At 43.7% G+C, this 20,004-nt stretch overlaps 1 protein-coding gene across 2 annotated transcripts in view; it reads left to right on the top strand.

The window, feature by feature from the left end:
• The first annotated feature begins 57 nt into the window (after positions 1–57).
• The window catches only part of LOC142806147 (ATP-dependent RNA helicase DHX33-like), a 52,210-nt gene continuing 32,263 nt past the window's right edge, over positions 58–20,004 (top strand). For both annotated transcript variants that reach the window (XM_075891244.1, XM_075891242.1), the window contains exons 1-12: positions 58–206; positions 961–1,606; positions 1,731–1,781; positions 3,087–3,158; positions 3,248–3,301; positions 3,494–3,549; positions 4,214–4,331; positions 5,723–5,821; positions 9,880–9,965; positions 10,485–10,570; positions 16,348–16,430; positions 17,176–17,273. In XM_075891244.1, the coding sequence (XP_075747359.1) occupies positions 1,001–1,606; positions 1,731–1,781; positions 3,087–3,158; positions 3,248–3,301; positions 3,494–3,549; positions 4,214–4,331; positions 5,723–5,821; positions 9,880–9,965; positions 10,485–10,570; positions 16,348–16,430; positions 17,176–17,273 (1,409 nt within the window). In that variant the 5' untranslated portion in view covers positions 58–206; positions 961–1,000. The remainder of the gene's footprint in view (positions 207–960; positions 1,607–1,730; positions 1,782–3,086; positions 3,159–3,247; positions 3,302–3,493; positions 3,550–4,213; positions 4,332–5,722; positions 5,822–9,879; positions 9,966–10,484; positions 10,571–16,347; positions 16,431–17,175; positions 17,274–20,004) is intronic.

The following is a 20,004-nucleotide window of genomic DNA, read 5'->3' as shown; positions in this document are numbered from 1 at the left end:
GCTTGTTTAAAACTGAAGGCAGGCCAACTCCGCTGGGAGCGCGAGCCATTTCTCAGGCATCTTTATAAAGGAGGCGTTGCACAAAGGCACGTTTTATTTATAGTCACGTGACCCAAAACATGTCGGCCCCCATCGGAACGGAAAAAACGGGACGGCGTACAGCCAGAGGCGAAATATGTCAGCGTGTAGCCTTTTGGAAGAAAAGCGTAAGCCTTCATTTAATACGTGTGCAGGTAGCCTGCAATATCGTCAATCTTGCGGAGAAATAGCCGCCCTGTAAGCGATGCCGTTAAAGAAGGCTGCTTTCAGGCGCACCTGTGGTCGGACATCTGTCTAAGCATCTGGGGCAGTTGTTTTCGCAATCGACTGTCCGACTCACGGGGAAAATTATTGTGATGGCGTACTTGGCGTTCTGTCAAGTTGTTTTCGCAGTCTATTTCTGCTGTGTTGCTGTATAAGGCTTGTGTCGGACTCTGACCGCGTCGAACTCGCCGCAGCACCGTTTCCACGTGTCTCTTACTGCTCAGTGTTAGGTGAACGTTAACCTCGCAAGCTTTGCTTATCGCTGTCTCGGCGCGCACTGCTTATTTTGCCGATGGGTCTTTGAGCATTCCTTCTTCCTGTTATCTCTGTTTCTTGCTATTTTTTGTTCAAGTCGCAACTAACGAATTCCGAGTAACTGCATTTGTGCATACGTTAGACATTGAGAACGCTTGAATATACTCGATGTGTGCCAAAGCTCACGCCTGCTGCTTTCGAGCGCGTCAGGGCTTCTAGCAGAAACGAAAAAAAAAAGTTCGCGCCAGCATATTTATGAGTTGCTTTCTCAGTAACTAATTACCCCTTTTTGCTCCCTGTGCAACGCCGGGACGTTCACCTCAGATTTGTCAAAATGGTTGTCGTTACTCGAGGCACTGTGCACTCGCATCGAAGCTCAGCTCCCGTTTGTCGTTATTGCAGGGATGGCCACACCAAAGCTCCACGATGTTAGCAGCAGAAGATGATGTCTGACACATGTCCCCAGGCTGGGAGAGCACGCTGTGGCAGTAGGAAAAGGAAGCGCCTCAAGAGGAACCGCACTGTGATCACGGATAGCAGTAGGCCCGCACCAGTGCCGACTGCCGAGTCCGATTCGAAAATGACCGTCATTCAGGCCCCCGAACTGAAGAAAAAGAAGTGGCGAAATCGCAAGCGAAAATTACCTCCAAGAACACCAGAACCAGAATGTTCAGACCTGTGCAGCGACGTAAAGAAGCCGAAGCTCAGCAGTGACAGTGTAGCAGAGCTCACCAGCACAATGTGTGGTACCAGGAATCGCGAACTTGTGTCGTGCAGTGCTGCGAGCTCCGAGGACGCAAAGTTCACGGTGACTACGCCCTCCACCGAAACAACTGTGGCATGTGTGAATAGTGGTGCAAGCACGAGTGGTACGGTGGAAGACGATGAAGAGGTTGAACGGCGTCGAATCAAGGCATTTCTCTACAAGCAGCGCATAGCACTGCCAATTTTCCCTGTGAGAAAAGAGTTGGTTCGGGTTGTGAAGCAAACGGACTGTGTCATCCTTATAGGGGAGACTGCATGCGGAAAGACGACGCAGCTTCCACAGGTATTTTTCTTGCTCAGATAGTGCTCAGGTTGAGCAACTGACTGGTTTGTTTGGTTATCTCCTTTTGTTTACCACTTTACATAAGCGTGCATGTTGGTAACTTCATGGCTTTCCTTTGCTGCAGTATCTCCATGCAAACGGATTCACAAACCGAGGAATTATCGGAATTACACAGGTTCGTCAACAGCAACGTGTTTTCTTTATGCACATCTTGTGATTATATTTAGATTTATAGAAAGCTGTAAAATATTTGTGGCCAAATGCTTAGTCTGATTACTTTCCCAAAACAACTTTTTAATCAGTTTTTGCATAAGGTACATAGCCAACCAGAGGTTGACACAAGAAACACTTTGTATGTATTTTTATGTTACGTTATTGTGCATCCATGTTACGTAATGAAAAAAAATCGGAGTGAAACCTGGAACCTGTTATGGTGTGGGAAGGTGACTATTTTTGATGGCGCAATTGAGGGGACGATATTTTTAAGCATCACAGAAAAGCAGTACCTAGCTGAAAGAGATTGGGTCAGTCTGACAACAATCGTTGTTTAATGTCGCCTTGCATATAAGATATGGTGTGTCATACTGTAATCACCACTGGTAAACCTGAGACAAATGTAAATTCCCTTTATGGAGGGCCACGAGTTTAGAAGTAAATGGAAGGGCCACTTCTCGGTTGAATTAAAACCTGCAGTTATTTAAAGCTCCTGGCTAAAGTGTATATTTTTATCAGGCACTGTCACTAACTGGTAGACTCTTTACAGCTGCAAGTGATTTCTGGAGCATCTCCTAATTGGCAGAAAGCACTGAGAATTATTAGCGAAGTGCCTTCACTGAGCTTTCCTCTTATGAATCCTCACTGCATCAGTGAGGATCATGGAGCATGTAAGGAACATGGTATTATAGATCAGTCACATTTGATGTAGCGTTGCAGCTATTGGTCAAACCTTGGAAATTGAAGAGTGTAATTGAAAAAAAAAGTGTGTGTGCACTTATAAACAAAATTAGGATTGAAGCAAATGTTAAAAACATTTTCTTGAGACGGTGTAAGGGTTTAAGTGTTGCACAGTCATTCTCACTTGCCTGCTGAAAAGAGCCTGCGATCAGTCTGTGGGCGTAAGCAGGGGGGTGCAAAAGGGGCACTTGCCTTCCTCAAGCCACAACGTACAACGCTTGTCCTCACCAGTGCTCTCCCTAAGCCGCGATGCAACAATGGTTTGCCCCCACCTCCCCAAGAAAAAATCCTGCCGACGACCATGAATCAGTCATAATTCAAGCAGAATGTAAAGAACTGTTCTACAAGATTTCTATTGGCGCCATAGCAAGTATTGCACTGGCTCGTAGTGCTGGTGCAAGCGTATTCCAGTGGCACAGCATTTAGTGATTTATTTGAAGGGATGTGGTGGCATATTGTGGCATCAAGTTAGCGTGTTAGTCCTAGCCCCTGCCACCGTGACAATGCAAGATATATTTTGTTGCAGCCAAGAAGAGTAGCTGCCATCAATGTTGCCGAGAGAGTAGCTATGGAAATGGGTGTCGACCTTGGTAGCTTGGTATGTGAATCTTTACACAGCACAGCAGGGTCGTATTTTTATTGTTTTCTATTTTAACTATCATTTTTGGGTGGGCGGGTTGTTTGCAGGTTGGTTACTCTGTTCGCTTTGATGATACAACGAGCAATGCTACCAGGATCAAGGTTCTCCCATTTTTTCTTCTTCATTTGATTGATAGTATGCAGATTGTTGCATCTTTTCCTTGAAAAAAAAAATATTTGCTTAACTGTAATGATTGATTGTATGCCTGGCTGATAGTGTAGTTACCTCTGTTCTACAACTTGCAAAGTAAAAGTGAAGCATTGCTCTCAATTTGAACTGTTGATCCATTTCAGTACCTGACTGATGGCATGTTGTTACGAGAGGCCCTACTGGACCCACTCCTTCGAAGGTAAGTGGCATATTGGGTGAACTTTCTATAGTCCTTCAGGCTGCTAGTCTGCCGTAAAAAGACAGACATCTATCTTCCGCAGTCCTTTCCTTACGTTGCAAGTAAACCTTATCCCACTTATTTTAGTGTTGAACTCGAAGGGATGGGTGGAGTAACGGTTGTTAGAGTGATGTTTCAGTGGAATTCATGTCAAAAGCATACATTGTTGCCATTGTTACAGCAGTTTTCTTGCCAAAATGATCATGTCCTGATGATATCGGCAAAATACAATGCCTACAGAAAAAGCATTACAGCTGGTTTTCAACCTGGCAATTTTCTGCCAACAGACTACTGTACCAACTAGCTACACTTTGATGACACTGGCGGGGTGCAAGGGAAAAAATAAGCTAATAATGAATTGAGGGTGAAGCTTGATGAAAAAAACAGGAAGGAGAGTGAGCTAAAACCATCATTTGTCAAAGGCACAAGAAACTTTGCTTTGAGTCGACAATTATGGATTGGTGTGCCGCTGTATGCTTGTGTACTGCTTAGAAAGTTCTTGTTTTGCAGGCAGTGATGTTGAATGGAATACTGTTGTTGCATATTGTCTTAGCTGTTGTGGTCGGTGCTTTGGATGATAATGAGATTGGTCTTCTTTTTTTACTGGGCATTTCGATTACTACAGATATGCAGTTGTGGTACTAGACGAAGCTCACGAGAGGACTGTGAATACGGACATCCTCTTTGGCGTGGTGAAAGCTGCTCAAAAGGAGCGGCAACACCTGAACATGACTCCACTAAAGGTAATTGCGCCAACATTTGTTTTATTGTGACTTATCAGTGAAAAAAAGAATTTATCAGCACACTCCCATTTAGCATTGGCCGAGCCATTACAGTTTAATTTTGTTTATACAACTCTGAAAGGACTGATAAAATTTGTCTAATCGTCCTGCGGGTAAGTGAGAGGCAGGAAAAACAACAATATATGCTGCAGATGTGTTTGGTAATACCTGACTCTATCGCAACACATCCCAGCAATGAACATGCACTGAAATTTTGTGGGCCAGTAACAGAGAATCAACTGCAGAACAATATTATGTCAAAAGCCTTTAAGGTTTCGTATTCGCGGTGATTGGTGTCCATCTGGCCCTTTTGGCACGATTCCAGGTGTGGCGTCTCTCCCTCACGCAGGAGGATAAACAAACTTTAAGAGTGGTGAAATGCGAATGTGGCGTCTGTACGGTGTGAAAAGCCCAAAAATGTGAACACATGCATGGAGGCAGATTAGTCTTGCATCTCGTTGTGATTTGCAGTAAAAATTGAAGACGAAAACATGCATACATTCCCTTTGTGTGCTATTCTAGTGGTAGTGTAAAAAAAAAAGATGTGGCATAGTCACTCAAATGGCCTCTGTCTTTTACTGAGCATACTTTGGATCTTACAAAAGTGTCCTTCAATCTTTTAGAATACCTCAATTGTACCAAAATGGAACATGCCCTCAATCTTTTAGCATGATCAACTGTTATGTGGTATCTAGATATGCTACGATAAAAAGACGAAGCTAGGAAGCGCAAGCTGCACATATTGAAACTTTAATTATCCATTGTGCATCTAGATTATTCTTGGACTGTGCTTTATCACTATGAATAACCAAATAGTCACCGTGTTTAGGGAAAATGGTGCATTGTACATTTACCAGATAGCTTCGCAGCAGTCATGAACAGGATTGTGGCCAATACGTGACTAGCCACCTTACTTGTTCATCCTGCGATTCATGTGAAACACCAGCAGCACTTGATATTACTTCATGCCCATAGCTGGACAAGTAGAGTAACTTATCATTAAAGTGCGCTTGTGATAGGATGGAAAGCAGTTGAACTCTCCATCTATCGGGTTGGTTCTGACTGCGTCTCTTTGAAAGCAGTCTTGGTTTTACGTCAGACCTCTTCGCTGCTTGGACAAATTTTTTGAGGACTAAAAACACATAGTAGAAGTCACACGAATGTTGTAATAATCATAGTTGCCAGTTACCGTTTCTGCATTGGCGTGGGTGTTGGCTACATGATATGATTCACCTGTGTTTATTGATCGTGGCACAACTGCTCGGGAATGTTTCCTTGGCGTTGGAACGATTCCAATCACGCTATGGCTCACTCTATTGCTCGACAGACATTTGCCTTTTTTTATCTCACAGATCGTGGTAATGTCGGCCACAATGGACGTCGACCACTTTTCCCGTTATTTCAACAATGCTCCTGTGTACACACTCGAAGGGAGGCAATATCCCATCGAGGTAAGCTCACCTGTTGTTTGTTGGCGGCTTGTCCCACGTAATTGTTGAGGAGGTGAAATCGTATTCACTATTCTTTTTCTGATCTGTTCAAGCATCACCAAATACTTTTGCAGAAGGCGTGCTTTGTACTAGTTGGTTGGAAAGGAGAAGTGAACACTTGGTTTGTCATGATTACCAGTGCGTGTGCTTAGCAGGAAAGCTCCAAATCTAGTTCACTGTGCGAGTACTTGTAGGAGTCACTCAGAAAAAAAAAAGAGAGAGGGAGAGAACACTGTGCACCATAGAATAAGCACATACAACGACCATACACATTTCTGCAGGTGCCAAAAATGATAAAAATAGCTTTGTGAAAGTGCGCTGTTGTTGAGTTCAAACGAGGCAGAAGTTGTGCTGAAGATGGAAATTTGAATTGATGAGAAATCGTTGAACAAGAAATGTCACTGGAGCAGCATTCCTTGTTAAACGATTTCTCATCGCTATTTAGTGTTTTACATTACATAGGGTGCACACACTAAAGTGTGCTTTATAATGCAGTATTAGCTCAAATTTCTTGTAATATTTGCTTCTACCAATTCGATAGGCACACTAGTACGTTGGGTATGCATACTTTAGCTCTGGTAATACGTGGTAAGGAAAAAAAAATGCCAGGCCTGCGCAGAAGGCACAGCACAGTCGCAGCGAAACCTAGAAGTGGGGCCTTTCAGAGCCTTTCCAAAGCACTCATTAGGTAACTACTGCAAGCACACTTGCTTGATACCCACTAGTGCATTAATAATAATTTTTTTTTGGGTAGTAGGCCGGCATTTGCTATGCTATTTTTCGTTGTTCTTTTGAGAAGCGTCGTATCCACTAAACTCTTGCAAGGAATTTTGTGCCAATTGTTCATGCAGTGGCTGACGACGATGAGGAATTGTGGCCGATGTGAGTATGCGCCACAGTTGATCGGGGAACAAGAACAAGCGTTTGTCATGGTTTAGAACATTGGACGGCCCACTCGTTACCCTATTCGCATTGTGCGACGACTGGTTGTTCTTTCGCTGTTTTAAAACACTTTATAACTTGTATTAAAGGGTCTCTTAAATGGTTTTTTCACATTTCGTTTTTTGATTAGACCACTACTAGAGCAAATTATTATTAACCCATTATCATTATCAACCCATTATTAGCAGAGCTAAGAGCACTAAATGAGTACCCTCCTCCTCCGCTCCACCTTTCACTGTCGTCAACTCTTTCTTCGAGAGCTCGGGGCTAAGCTCCGCCTACACGGCACCTGTGTCACGATGTGGCATGAGGCCGCATACGCGTAAATTCCGCCGCCAATCCAATACCAGCAGTCTGTTCTGTGCGTTCCACAGCCAATCAGATCAGCTGGAAACGATGATGTCAGTAGGGCAGAGCGTGTCACTTGGTGTATGGGCGGTTGAAAACACATTTGACCGAGTCGCAGCAATCTGGAGCGATTCACAGCTTTAAAATATGTTAACCAAGGAGTACCGCAGGGCTCAGTATTCGGTCCTTTGCTATTTATTTTATAAATGAATGATCTTCCTGATGTTCTTAGCTCTTTTGACTGTGGTCACTGTGTTTCATACGCTGATGACACAACATCTTCATCTGATAAAAACATTGATGCTCTTGTTTCAAAGTTAAATCTTGCATTAAGTGCCCTCATGGATTGGTGCAGCAGTAATCACTTAGTTATAAACCCCCACAAAAACTAAGTTTATGGTGTTTAAAAGTGCTCAGAGGTCATTATCTACTATTCTCTTAATACAACTTGGTATTCATCCCATTTCTGCTTGTTCTGATGTCGTCTTTCTTGGCATACATCTTGACCCATGCCTTACCTTTCGCAGTCACTTTAACCATCTTAAGCAGAAGACGGCGTTTGGTATCCGCGCATTAATCAAAGCTCGCCCTTTTTTTTTCCCGTGAAGCTCTACTGGCGCTGTATTTTGCGTTCATTCATAGTCATATTACTTACGGTGTAGTCTCATAGGGCAACACTTATGCTTGTCATTTATCATCAATACAGCACTTTAAAAATTAGTCAATCCGCATTTTCACTTCTAGTTCTTCGCAATCGAACGCCTACACATTGCTACGCTCTTACAATATCTTGCCAGTAAATCTTTTGTTCTGGTTAAATTTTGTGACCTTATTCCACAAACTGCTGTAGAATCAACTGGCATTACGATTTATTGCATCTGATCTTTTGCAGAATAATCATGTGACCAGGTTTGCGGCTTATAAAAATTTCCTGTTACCCCCCGCTCATACTAACTATGGGCAAAAAACTTCCGTTTTCAGAGCGATATCTTTTTGGAATGTGTTACCTTTTAGCATTAAGCGTGGCACTTCATTTCCTTTGTTCAAAAAGTCTGTCAAAAATCATTTTCTCGAAAAACCTTACTTGTGATCGTTTACCTGTTTGACTCATTTGTTCTTCAGTTCTTTTTATACCGTGTTGCGTGTTTTGGCTCGATTTGTGATGTAAAAGTGTATTTTGATGTCCGTATATTGTAAGAATATTCTGTTGCTCTGTATAAATTTTACCGTCGATTTGTATCGACAAGCCGAGGGTCCCACTAAAGTCTCTGGCTCTGGGACCCTCGTCTGTATACCTTAGATTTTGTACCTTGTTTTTGGAAATAATAAAACTTGAAAAAAAAAGCCTTGTAATAAATTGTACAGTTTACACAGAGAGCTCAAATTGGTCTCTAAATTGCCCTTGGGATTTGTTCTATCGGCTCAATGTGTTCGTAAAAAATAGTCAAAACCGTTTCAGGGTTCCTTTAATGCGATTGCTTTCCCGACATCAAGCCTGCCTAAGGCAAGTTCGCCAACAAGTCACAAGCACCAGCATAGCTCAGTGGTAGAATACCGGGCTGGCACCCAGCGTACCCGAGTTCGATCCCCACTGTGTTTCTGGTGCTAGGTTTGCCAGAAAGTCACAAGCACCGGTGTAGCTCAGTTGTAGAATACTGGGCTGGCACCCAGCAGACCCTGGTATTGAGCCCCACTGTGTCTTGTCTTTGGTGCTGGGTCTTTTTTTTTTTGCAGTTTTGCGGGATATGGCTACAAGCACCGGTGGGGGCAGACAACTGCGCGTGACCAAAGTTGTGATCCCATAACAGCTTTCGCTGTAAATGTGCTTTTCATCTCATGGTCTATATGAAGTCATATTGCGGCTCACGATAGATAGTATGCGCTTCATTTAGTGATGAAAAACTATCAATGGTGAAAAAAACTATTGGTAGTGCTCTTGATTACTAGTTTGTTAGTACTACCAACAGCATAAAATCGAGCCTGTGAACTCATTGCAGCATAAACATGGTCCCCTAAGTGTGAGGAGCAGGCTGAAGGGCAAGAAAGTTGACATGCTCGTGCTCCTTCATCATAATTCTGAACTGACATGCAACAATTAAGTTTAATTATTCAGGTGTACAAAAAAATGAGATCTTTACATTTTATGGTTCTGTGTTGCTTCAAATTTGTGTTGCATTTTGTGATTTCAGAGTAGAAATAACAAGAACTAGGTTTTTTATTGCAAGGTATGAATGGTTACTTTTGAATATGAATTCACTGATGGACCTATCCCGCATTTTCTCAGCTACTGTACTTATTTTGCTGGAAGATGAATTATGTAAACCGAGTATTGCTCACAGTAGGCTATCGCAAATGCTTTTCGATGATATCGCGAGCCAGCAACAGCATAATTATTCACAGCACTATTGCCAGTAATATTGGTAGTAACACTGCCGAGGCTACCATCGGTAGTTCCAGAGAAAAACCATCCCGTTGGTAGTCGACTTTCCGATAGTTTAAATCAATAACTAAATTACCGAGGCCTTCGTGTGCAGTGATTCTTTCCTTTTTCTCTCTCTCTTTATTTTTTTCCCTATTGTGATTGGTGTTTTCTCTTCATTTCTGCTGGTATTCAGCAGCTACTTGCTGTGGCTGGGGCAAATCCTTACATGAATGCAGACTTAATTAAGCTGCCTAATTGTGGCTCACTTCACAACAAGAACACTTCGTCTCTTTTTCTCTTCCCAAAGATGATGTATGCTGTGAAGCCTCAAGAGGACTACATCTTTTCTGCGTTAGTCACTGTCTTCCAGATACACCGAAATCAAGGGCCAGGGTAAGTACTACCTGGTCCTCATTTTTTCCCACTTGACCATTCACTTGTCACTAACATCCCTGGGCACATTGGTTTAGCTATTATGCTGCTTATTTTATGGAAGATATGAAATTGGGTGTAACCTTTGTAGCTCGCAGGCAAGTAACTCAGAAAATTGAGTTAATAAGTATTTCAGTGAAGCAGCTGAATTCTGATATATATCACCTATATTTCATAACGTAAAAATAGTACGTAAGGGAAGGCGAATAGCATGTCAGATGTGCTTATCTCGCATAACGATATGGCCTAACCTACATTCAGTGCTTTAAGCACGTATTTATGATGCTAATGAAGTTTAGTGATTTTCTCCTTGATAAACAGTGATAAACATTAGCTTATTAGTGACACCATCTAACAGAATTGATAGCTTGCTGTGGCACGAGACTGACACCCCTTATGGTATCCTGTAAGAGTACTCATGCATGGTAGTGCGGGAGTAATTGGCTTCCAGGTGAATTCTTAAACTGCTTTACCTCTCAGGCACATCCTTGTCTTTTGCACTGGCCAAGAAGAAATTGAATCGGCCGTCCGAGCTGCACAAGAAACGAAGCTGCAGCTTGATCCAGGTACTGTGAAAAAAATACCCGAATACATGTACGTCTCCATGAGCAAAATGTTTTGAGAATAGCCATCTTTCAACGTGGAATATACGTCGTAGTGTTGACCAAAAACAATCAAAGGTGGAATGTGACACAATCGGTATCTTTATGTGTACATCGGTTGTGTTTTAAAAACAAGACTACCATACATTCCTAAGCAAGTGCCCCCCACACCTGCTGTAAAATACACCGTATCGACTCGCATAATAGGCGCACTTTTTTTCAGAAAATCCGGCTCGAAATTAGAGGTGTGCCAATTACGTAGGTAAAATTTTTGAAATTTTTTCGACTCTGTTTTCGCGCTTTAAATATGCACATTCGTCAAGTAAAAAGCGACTTTATCGTTCAGCAATCAATTCAGCTTAAAACAAACATACCTACATACCTTTTAATGAACAAGCGAGAGCCGTCAACTCCACACACACACACATAAAATTTATTTTCACGAAAGTCATAGGTGTTCCTCCTTTTCCCTATTTGGAGTCCGAGGTGGAGAGCACACATTCATCCTCGCGGAGAGGGGATTCGTTTTCGGTGTCCAAATCATACGCACCCCTCAACATGTCATCCTCACTCGCATCCAGAACGTTTGAGATACCCGTCTTCTTGAAGCTTTTCCTGACGACTTCGTCAGAGATCGCCTGCCACGCTTCAACGATCCATTCGCACAGCATTTCCACAGGCGGCCTCTTAGTCTTACCACCTGGAGTCAGCTGATGTTGTGCTTCAGCCATCCAGGTGGTGTACAGCCTTCGAACATTGTCCTTGAAAGGCTTATGCTAGGACACGTCCAAAGGCTGCACTATCGATGTGAGGCTGCCCGGAATCACTGCCAGATCTGTGTGTAGCTCCCTTAGCTCATCTCGCACGCAGTTTACTAGGCACCCACGAAAACTGTCCAGTACAAGCATGGACGGGAACAACAGGCCACCAGCCGCCAACTCCAGACTGTTTTCACCCAATCCACCACGAGTTCCGCGCTCATTCAGCCTTTTTCCTGGACTCTGACGTAGATCCCTTGAGGAAAGTTTGCCTTTGGGAGCGTCTTCAGTTTAAAAATAGCATAAGGCGGTAGCTTGCACCCATCCTCTGTCACCGCCAGCATTACAGTGCATTATTATTTATCAGTGCCAGGCGTTCTGACGATGACACTCTGTGCACCTTTCTCCTCCACTGTCGTGTTCTGCGACATATCAAAGCATAGGAGGGTCTGATCAGCATTGCTGACCTGGGACAAAATAGTCTTTCTTCTGTCAGAGCTTTGTAACGAAACAGTGGAAGTCCACCACTCTGCCCTCATATGCTGCGGGCAAGCGCTGGCACAAGCTGGTCCGCCTTCGCAGTGCGAGGCCATGGCGCTGCATGAAACGAGTTGTCCATCCAGAGCTGGCTTTGAACTCTTTTGCTTCCATGCCCTGCGCTCAGGCTGTTCTGAGCGCCTCAGTCTGCACAATATTCAATGACACAGCACAGCCATCTTGTCGTAGCTCCCGTATATGCCGGACCAGTTGCTCTTCAACGTTTGGATACCTGCTGGTCTTGGCACCGCGGAAAGCCCGTCGTGTCTTCTTCGTTGCTTTAAGTTTTTCTTCTTGATTCCTCCAGTACCGAATACTGGTTCCTTCAACACCGAAATACCTGCTTGCAGCCCGGTTGCTGTGCTCCAGCGCGTACTGCACTGCCTTCAGTTTAAATCCAGCCGTGTAGCTTGCGTTCTTCCCCATGGTGGAACCAAAGTTGAATACACGACCAAAACGTACGCACACTGCTTGAGAAATGACATTTCTTTCTTCTTCTCTCATGGTGGTGATGGCGATCGAGCCCCTGGCATTGTACGCGTAACCTTCAAGGAGCGCAGAAATTTATGGGGTAGTATCAGTAATTGATGAAACAGCCGTTTTTTTTTTTTTTTTCGCCCATGGACCCCCTTTTTTTTTAGTTTTATTTCAACAAACACGTTGGTTAGGTCGTTGCACTTTGAATTTTTTAAATTTGCTCGTGGATTTGGCTTTTTTTTTTTTTTGGATATGGGCACTGCATTCCAACTGTACCACTGGGGGTAGAATCGTTTTTGATCACTGCCAAGTTCGGGGTGCCGCCATTATGTGCGGAATAAAAAAAATCGAATTTTCTGTGACCAAACTAGGGGGGGGTGCGCCTCTTATGCGAGTGCGCCGGTCATGCGAGTAAATACGGTAATTGTAAGGAGGGGAAAGTCGGCTTCTTTTCGTGCCTCGATTCTGTCACCCCCTGAGAGCGGCGGCGAACATCGTGACAGCGCCACCTACAGAACTGAGGCTGAACTGCTGCGCTGGAGCAAGAGACGCGAGAAGCATCGTCTGCTTGCACGCTTGTGCTTGCTGCTCAGTGTATGAGTGCATAGCTCAGATACACTAGCTAAGCGAGACGGCAATACATTACGACGTGTTTTTGCCAAGCTTGCTAGAGCTCCTTGGTAGAGAGACCATACCGCAATGCTCTCACGAAGCTGTCCACAAGCGCTAAACAGGTTCGCTATCACTCTTTCACTTTCGCATGCGATGGTAGATACATTATTTGTGGGAACATGGCATACAATATGCCCTAATCAAGAGAAGAAAACATGCCGCGGAACCTTTCGTATTTAAAAAATGAAAATGAAAAAAAAAAAGATCAGGAAAAATGTTTTTCTCATGTGTCTGTGCTCTTCCGAAGTTTGTCTTACATTGGAGCTTGGCAGGAACCATTCGTTCCTGTCAAGCTACGACACCCGAACACATAAAGCTGAGAACCACGCTTTTTTCACAATGTAGCTTACCTGGAAGTTTGGAGGTTGGTAAAATGTTCGCCGAGAACTTCTGACTTGTGACGAGTATCCTCATACCTTCGTTCATTTGGCGTTGCTTTTATTGGCTTTTTAGTGATATTCCGGCCAGTTCAATGCTTTATTTCTGGATACGAGTAAGTAAAACCTCCGTTGAAAACTTAAGGTATCACATTAGGGAAGTACAAGAACCTTGGCTGGTCACGAATGTGTGTAAATTGAAACTTAGCGTAGTGTCACCCCTGCCGACCGTTCCGCGGCGAATATAATTTTTCTAGACATAGTCGCTTCCTTTCCATTGTCGTTCTCCTCTTCATGTAGCCCTTGCCGATTCTTGATGCCGTTCTTGGTAATACAAAGTGTTGAAAGTCCGAATGCATTTTTTTAGGCAGTGTTGATTCACAGCTCGAAGCAAGCGGCACTCTCTTCTCTTCTGTTGGATCAACTGTTGCCATCTGCTCAAACGTGCTTCTGAAACGTCTGTGCCCCGCCGCGGTGGTCTAGTGGCTAAGGTACTCGGCTGCTGACCCGCAGGGCGCGGGTTCAAATCCCGGCAGCGGCGGCTGCATTTCCGATGGAGGCGGAAATGTTGTAGGCCCGTGTGCTCAGATTTGGGTGCACGTTAAAGAACCCCAGGTGGTCTAAATTTCCGGAGCCCTCCACTACGGCGTCTCTCATAATCATATAGTGGTTTTGAAACGTTAAACCCCCACATATCAATCAATCAATCAATCTGAAACGTCTGTCTTTATTTCCTGCACAGTAAATCTGTATGGCACTGTTATATCAACGAACGTGCAATATCTACCCTTAAGCTACACAATAAGTGATTGGCATGCGCCTAGCTATGAATAAAGATCGACTGCTTTTTTAATTCGACCATTTACTTCTTTTCGTTGTCCAAAGAGCATCTGATCTAACATAAATGAATAAAGATGCTGGCCCTAGGATGCTCTACTTACTTCATTTTGTTTTGGCTAGCTGCGCTGGCGAAAAACTTTTATAGCTGCATCCAGTAGCATGGTAGAATAAGCGAGTGGCAGATGTAGCAGGCTACACCCGGGTTTTACTCGGGCGTCGTTTGAGACCGCGGGCGCGGGCGCTCTCCTGTGGCGGGAAACAAATATACTCTGTTCCAGAGGTTCCGTGCAGCAGAGCCAAGGCTACATGACCCTTGAACGCAAGTTGTTGCGAAGCGAGATGTAGTGCACCGTATACGTAGCCCGTTGTTTGTCCTCGCGACTTTTGCAAGCGGTCTCGTCGAAGGATTTTTACTTGAAGGCTTCTCTTTATGTTGTAGCTGTTATTTGTATGACGATTTTGTCGCATTTTTTGTAGAAAACAATTTTTGTGGCCCCGTGATACTGAAGAAAGAGTTCTTGCTTGTACGTGTTATAACTTCCAAATGAAGAAAGAAATAACGCTTTTGTGGCTCGTATGTGTTATGTTTTTACTTATAAAGTACGAAGGAATGGTACGACACTGTCTAAACTTTTATGAGTAGTCCGCACAGCCCGAGCGTCCACAGTGCCGCGGAGGACCCAGTCTTGGGTTGTGATTAGTCCGCGGTGGCAGATTTGGTCACTCCTGTCAAAACGGCGGCGCCTGGTTCACCTGTGCGATATCGTTCCCGGATCAGCTTTTACGACAAGGGAGTGAAGCAGTTGGCTCTAAATGTGTTCGGGAAACTGCGTAAGGAGAGCGGCAGAAATGCAAGCAACAACTCTCTCATTAAAACAGCGGCTGCACCGAACATCAGAGAGCGTGCGCTGTACAAGTGGGTAGCGGAGCACGATAAGTACAGCAAGGCACCAGTAATAGAGCCATCATTTTGTATCGAACGCGAGCGGCACTTCGCATGCCCATAGGCATGCGTATACGAAATCTGGTGAAGCGTGGTGGTTTCATATTCAATTTAGCTAGTGCAACGCTTTCCACCGAAACATGAGCCGCTGAACCCTATCTCTCAAATGTCTACGTGCAAGTATCTTGAAGACGCGCGCTTTTGCCATGCGGAGGAGAATATTTAACCGCTTTCATAATTGCAGCTCATCTCACTGCGCAGTTGCACAGTGTCCTGAGACGCTCTTGCCGCTTTCGCTGCAGCGCATGTTGCTAGCAGACAACAGGGCGCGGAAGGATACGCTTAGATGTGCTCGTTCTTCTAATTGATTGATTGTCTGTAGCTTCCACAGTGCTGCACGAAACTTCTGAACAGAGTATAGTTTCGCGCGTCGCCACAAGGATCACTGCGCGCACGTTCAAGAACCTCCTCTCCCAGGGTGACATTATTGCGGTGCGCTTCGCCGGCGCTGGCCCAGAGTTCCTCTTCTGTCTTTCTTGCTCCGTGGTCACGGCCTTAAACTCAGTATGCCAACAGAATAGCCTCTATGGAAAATGCTCGCCTGTGCTTCTAATTAAATGCTTTATTGAACAGGCATGCATTTGCTTTTTTTACTGAACTGGAGAGAGTCCTTGAGTAAATTCTTTTGTGTAATGACAATGGGGAAAATATGTTCTTCAAACATTCTGACAATTCATGACGACTCCGAACTCAACCATGAGCCACCATACATTAAAATATTGAGAAATCGTGAATATATGTATACTCTCAAACCTCGTTATAACGAAATATTGTATATAACTAAGTAAGTGTAAACTAGTCTTGTGATAAATATAGTGGTAGAAATAAACCTTTATAAAGAATTTTCGGGTATAACAAACTTATTTTTATGGAAGATGCAATTTGCTATAATGAGGCCTCAGTGTGTAATGACTCTCGAGCTTGGGCTTTGGGTTCCACTGTTGCAAGATCCTGTCAAGAAGAACAGATTGAAAAGAATGGCAGGAGGTAGGGGGGCACAAAATGCACAGACACACAAAACAAGCTTCTGCGGTTTTTAACACACTGTTGCTTCTTTTTTATTCTTGTCGTTTAAAGCGGAGCGAAACCTTCTAGCCCTGCCGCTGTATGCAGCCCTTCCTCATGGTTTGCAGCTAAGGGTGTTTCAACCAGCAGCAAAGGTATTTGAGCCTTGCTAATGCTTTGTTTATTCTGCTTTATAAATGCGCCATCTCTCCCAGATTTTCTATAAAGGTCATGAATTCGGGCTCGTTCTATGTTATCCCGAACGCTTCCTTGAGTCTAAAAAAATTTCAGTCCAACAGGCAAATGATTGACGTGTCTGTCTCCAGCTGTACATTAGGGAAAATTTTGATGGTTGTGTGAAACACCAGAAGAGCACAAGCTGCTTCAAGGATGTTTATTTAAATAAGTACCCGGCACAAGCAATATTTCGAAGCCACTGCAATCAAAAAGAAAAGAAACATTGTATTTGCTTGTTAGTTTGTACTGTTCGAAGTTTGCTGCTGCTTGTGAACTGTGTCTAAAGGTTAACTGTTTTTCAAAATGTCTGTGTGTCTTGCAAAACATGTTTGATTGGGGCTTGAAAAAATTTTAAATAAGTACTGTTTCTGTCTCACAAGTTCCTATTTTGTTATGCTGAAGGGCTCAATTTCAGGCTGGAAAATACAGCTGCATTATGCAACATTAGTTTTTTACTACAGTCATAACATTCAGTTGTGATCAAAAACTTCAACTTTATATAGTGAAAATTGTCGTGCTGTATCTATGCAAATTTGGCACATCTAGCACGGTCTTGTATAGCTGCCTAAATTCAGAACTGTGTGTGCATGCTGCTTCGAATGGGGCGTAATATTATTGAATGCTATATGCCCCTTGTGTTGTGTCCTGTCTCTTTCAAAACAGGGCTGGAGGAAAGTGATCTTCTCAACAAACGTCGCTGAGACATCAATCACAATTCCTGGCATAAAATATGTAGTCGACACCGGAGTTGTCAAGGAAAGGTAATGGGCAAAAAATAATGCCTATACTAAGCATTCATACCTAATCGGCATTGGCAGCAAGGTCAAGACTGTCTGATCGATTTTTGTGCTGTTGTACTGCCCAAATCAAAATCTCATCATAGTTTCATAACAAATTAATGCATCATAGCAAACTAGTAATAAGTGTTGACTGATTCATCGGTAAAGTGAAGAAAAAGGAAGAGTTGAGCTTGTCTGTTCGGGTTTATTTTAAAACAGCGCCAAAGATTAAAATGTGCATAGAAACATGCATAGAATTCTGAATAACACAAGCGCTCTTGTAGTGTTCACGAACAACGCAAGTTTAACTGTCGTGAACAACACGAGAGGTTAACTGCTGATTGGTCGGGTTGCTTTACGACTTGAGCACTGTGCATACAACGGCTTTGAAGTGTCGTTCTCTTTTTTTTTTTCTGTTCTCTGAGACTGTTGTGAATTGCGCCATTTGGACCTCTTTTAGATAAAACAGCTTTTCACCAAATATGTGCAGATGTGCAGTTGGTTTTGCTCACATTAGCGGATAGCAGTTCACTGACAACTTGCTTTCACATAGCTTAAGGAAGTGATGTGAAAATGTGAAAAAGTGAAGTGCAGTATGGCTGTATAGAACAATAACCCAAAGTGGCACCCAACGTAGTTGGTCAGTAGATGCTACGAGTTATAAGGGAGTTTGAGAATAGAGAACCCAAAGCAGTGGGTCCCCAAGCTGCATTGCGTAGGTTTCTCTTGCGTTTGGACGATCAGCAGAGTTAGAGAGTTGGATCAAACGCAGGCTGCGTTGGGTCAAACGCACGAGACACCACACGGGGCCAAATTAATGTTATGCGAGACGCAGGCCATACGGAACTGTGGATCACGCTTCGTCTGTTTCATCTCGCTGGCGACCCAAGACGCCTTGGGGGCCCATGCTAATTTTTGATTTTTGGGTGATGGGTCCAAAAACCCGATTGCAAGAGCCCAAAATTGACTTGGGTTCTGTGCATGCACCCTTGGTTGGTCGCAAGCTTCTTGTGTCCCCAATTCTCAAACTCTTCATTAATACCGAATGACTGTAAAATACACCTGCATGTGCCACAGTCATTTGGCAGAATTTGTCAGTTGCTTTTTGTACACACTTGGTCAGAAAAGTTAACAAGGTACGAGCTCCACAACCTATTCATAGTAGTGTCCCATTAAAAACAGGTACCTCCAATCTTTGTAGGTTACAGGAAATACGCACGCGAAAATTTTTAAATTGAGGCTATCTGCTTGGTTCCTATGACATAGAGCTTTCTTGCAAACTGTGCATACTGTAGATGTCTACGGTTGACTGTGCTTTAGTGAGGTCTCAAAGGAGGATGGAAAAGCATTGAACACCGTTTTGCTCTGTGGGGCATTTAATTTTTTAAGAGTGCAACACCGGAGCAAGCTATTGGGCAGCAATATGGTACTGTAAAGAAAATTTTTTCATGAGAGCTTAAGGAAAGATGCGGGTCAAAAAATAAGAGCTTTCTAAAATATTACCTATTCTTTGTTTTCACTTGTTTTGATAAAACTAGTGTCTTGAGGGAAGTTAGTGGGGACGACATTGCCGTTATGTACAATGGTACATGGCACAAACGCCACCGCAAGAGCCATAATGGCGCCGGCAGTGTCATGTCTCTCGACACTGGACTTAAGTTTAGATTTCGAAGTCGTGTCAAACTTCTGCTTAGCTTGCAGTCCGCACAAGGCTCTGCTCGATGGAGCCGAAGAACTTGGCAAACGTTTCACGGCCCTTTCTGTGAGCAAAATGTCTGGGAGGAGTCGGCTCAAAAGAGCCGTGAGGGACAAACTTATGGTGCTGGCGCATTTTAGTAGCAATGGCCACTACAAGAACAGCTGTTCTTTTTTGTGAGGAAATTTATTTGCATTTAATGACACCTTTCATAAATAAACATTCAATTTCAACTTCAAAATTCGTTTTTCTCAAAACACAGATTTTGCAATTTTTTCAAATGTGCCCCTCCTTTCTCAAGTACTTCTGATGCTCAGATCTGCATGAAATTTTGTCCAAGTTTTCCTTGAAGTATAGAAAATTCGATTATCTTGTTTAAATTTCAATATTTTTATTATATTGTTACGCACAAGGTTTTACAGAAGGTTACGGAAGGTTTTATTTAAATGGAATCAAGCTTCGAAGTTTTGCGGAGTGAGTGGTGAGCCACTGCATCCTGTTGGTGTGTGTCAAGCTGACGTGTTTCTCGGAGGCCGCGTTATCCCAACGGAGTTCGTGATTATTTCGCAGGCAACACATGATGTTATTTTGGGTATGGACTTTTTGAGGGAGTGTGGTGCGACTGTCGACTGCCGCACAGGGACAATAGTCTTGAGTGATCACGTTCCGACAGCACTCTTGGAAAACCCTGTGGATGGTGAGACGGCATTGTGTGTCTGTGGTGACACTATCATACCACCGTTATCAACCGTTCGTGTACCTGTTGGTTGCAGCGACAGCTATTCCGCCAGCTTTGATGCCAACGTAGAACCAGTGTACACCAACTGCATGAAAAAGAATGTGTTGATCCCACATTGTGTCGTGTCGATCAGACGTGGACGTGCTGGTTTATGGACTGTCAATTGCTCTACAGAACCCGTGATGTTACCAGATGGTCTAAAGTTAGCCGTCGTCAGTGGACAACACGAGGCCTTACTGGTGACCGAGCTTAGAGATGCGCCAGAAGAGCATCGTAGT

Source organism: Rhipicephalus microplus, chromosome 1 (assembly GCF_043290135.1).
Source record: "Rhipicephalus microplus isolate Deutch F79 chromosome 1, USDA_Rmic, whole genome shotgun sequence".
NCBI lineage: Eukaryota > Metazoa > Arthropoda > Arachnida > Ixodida > Ixodidae > Rhipicephalus > Rhipicephalus microplus.
The sequence above is the reverse complement of the archived record's forward strand: the minus strand, read 5'-3'. Positions and strand labels throughout refer to the sequence as shown.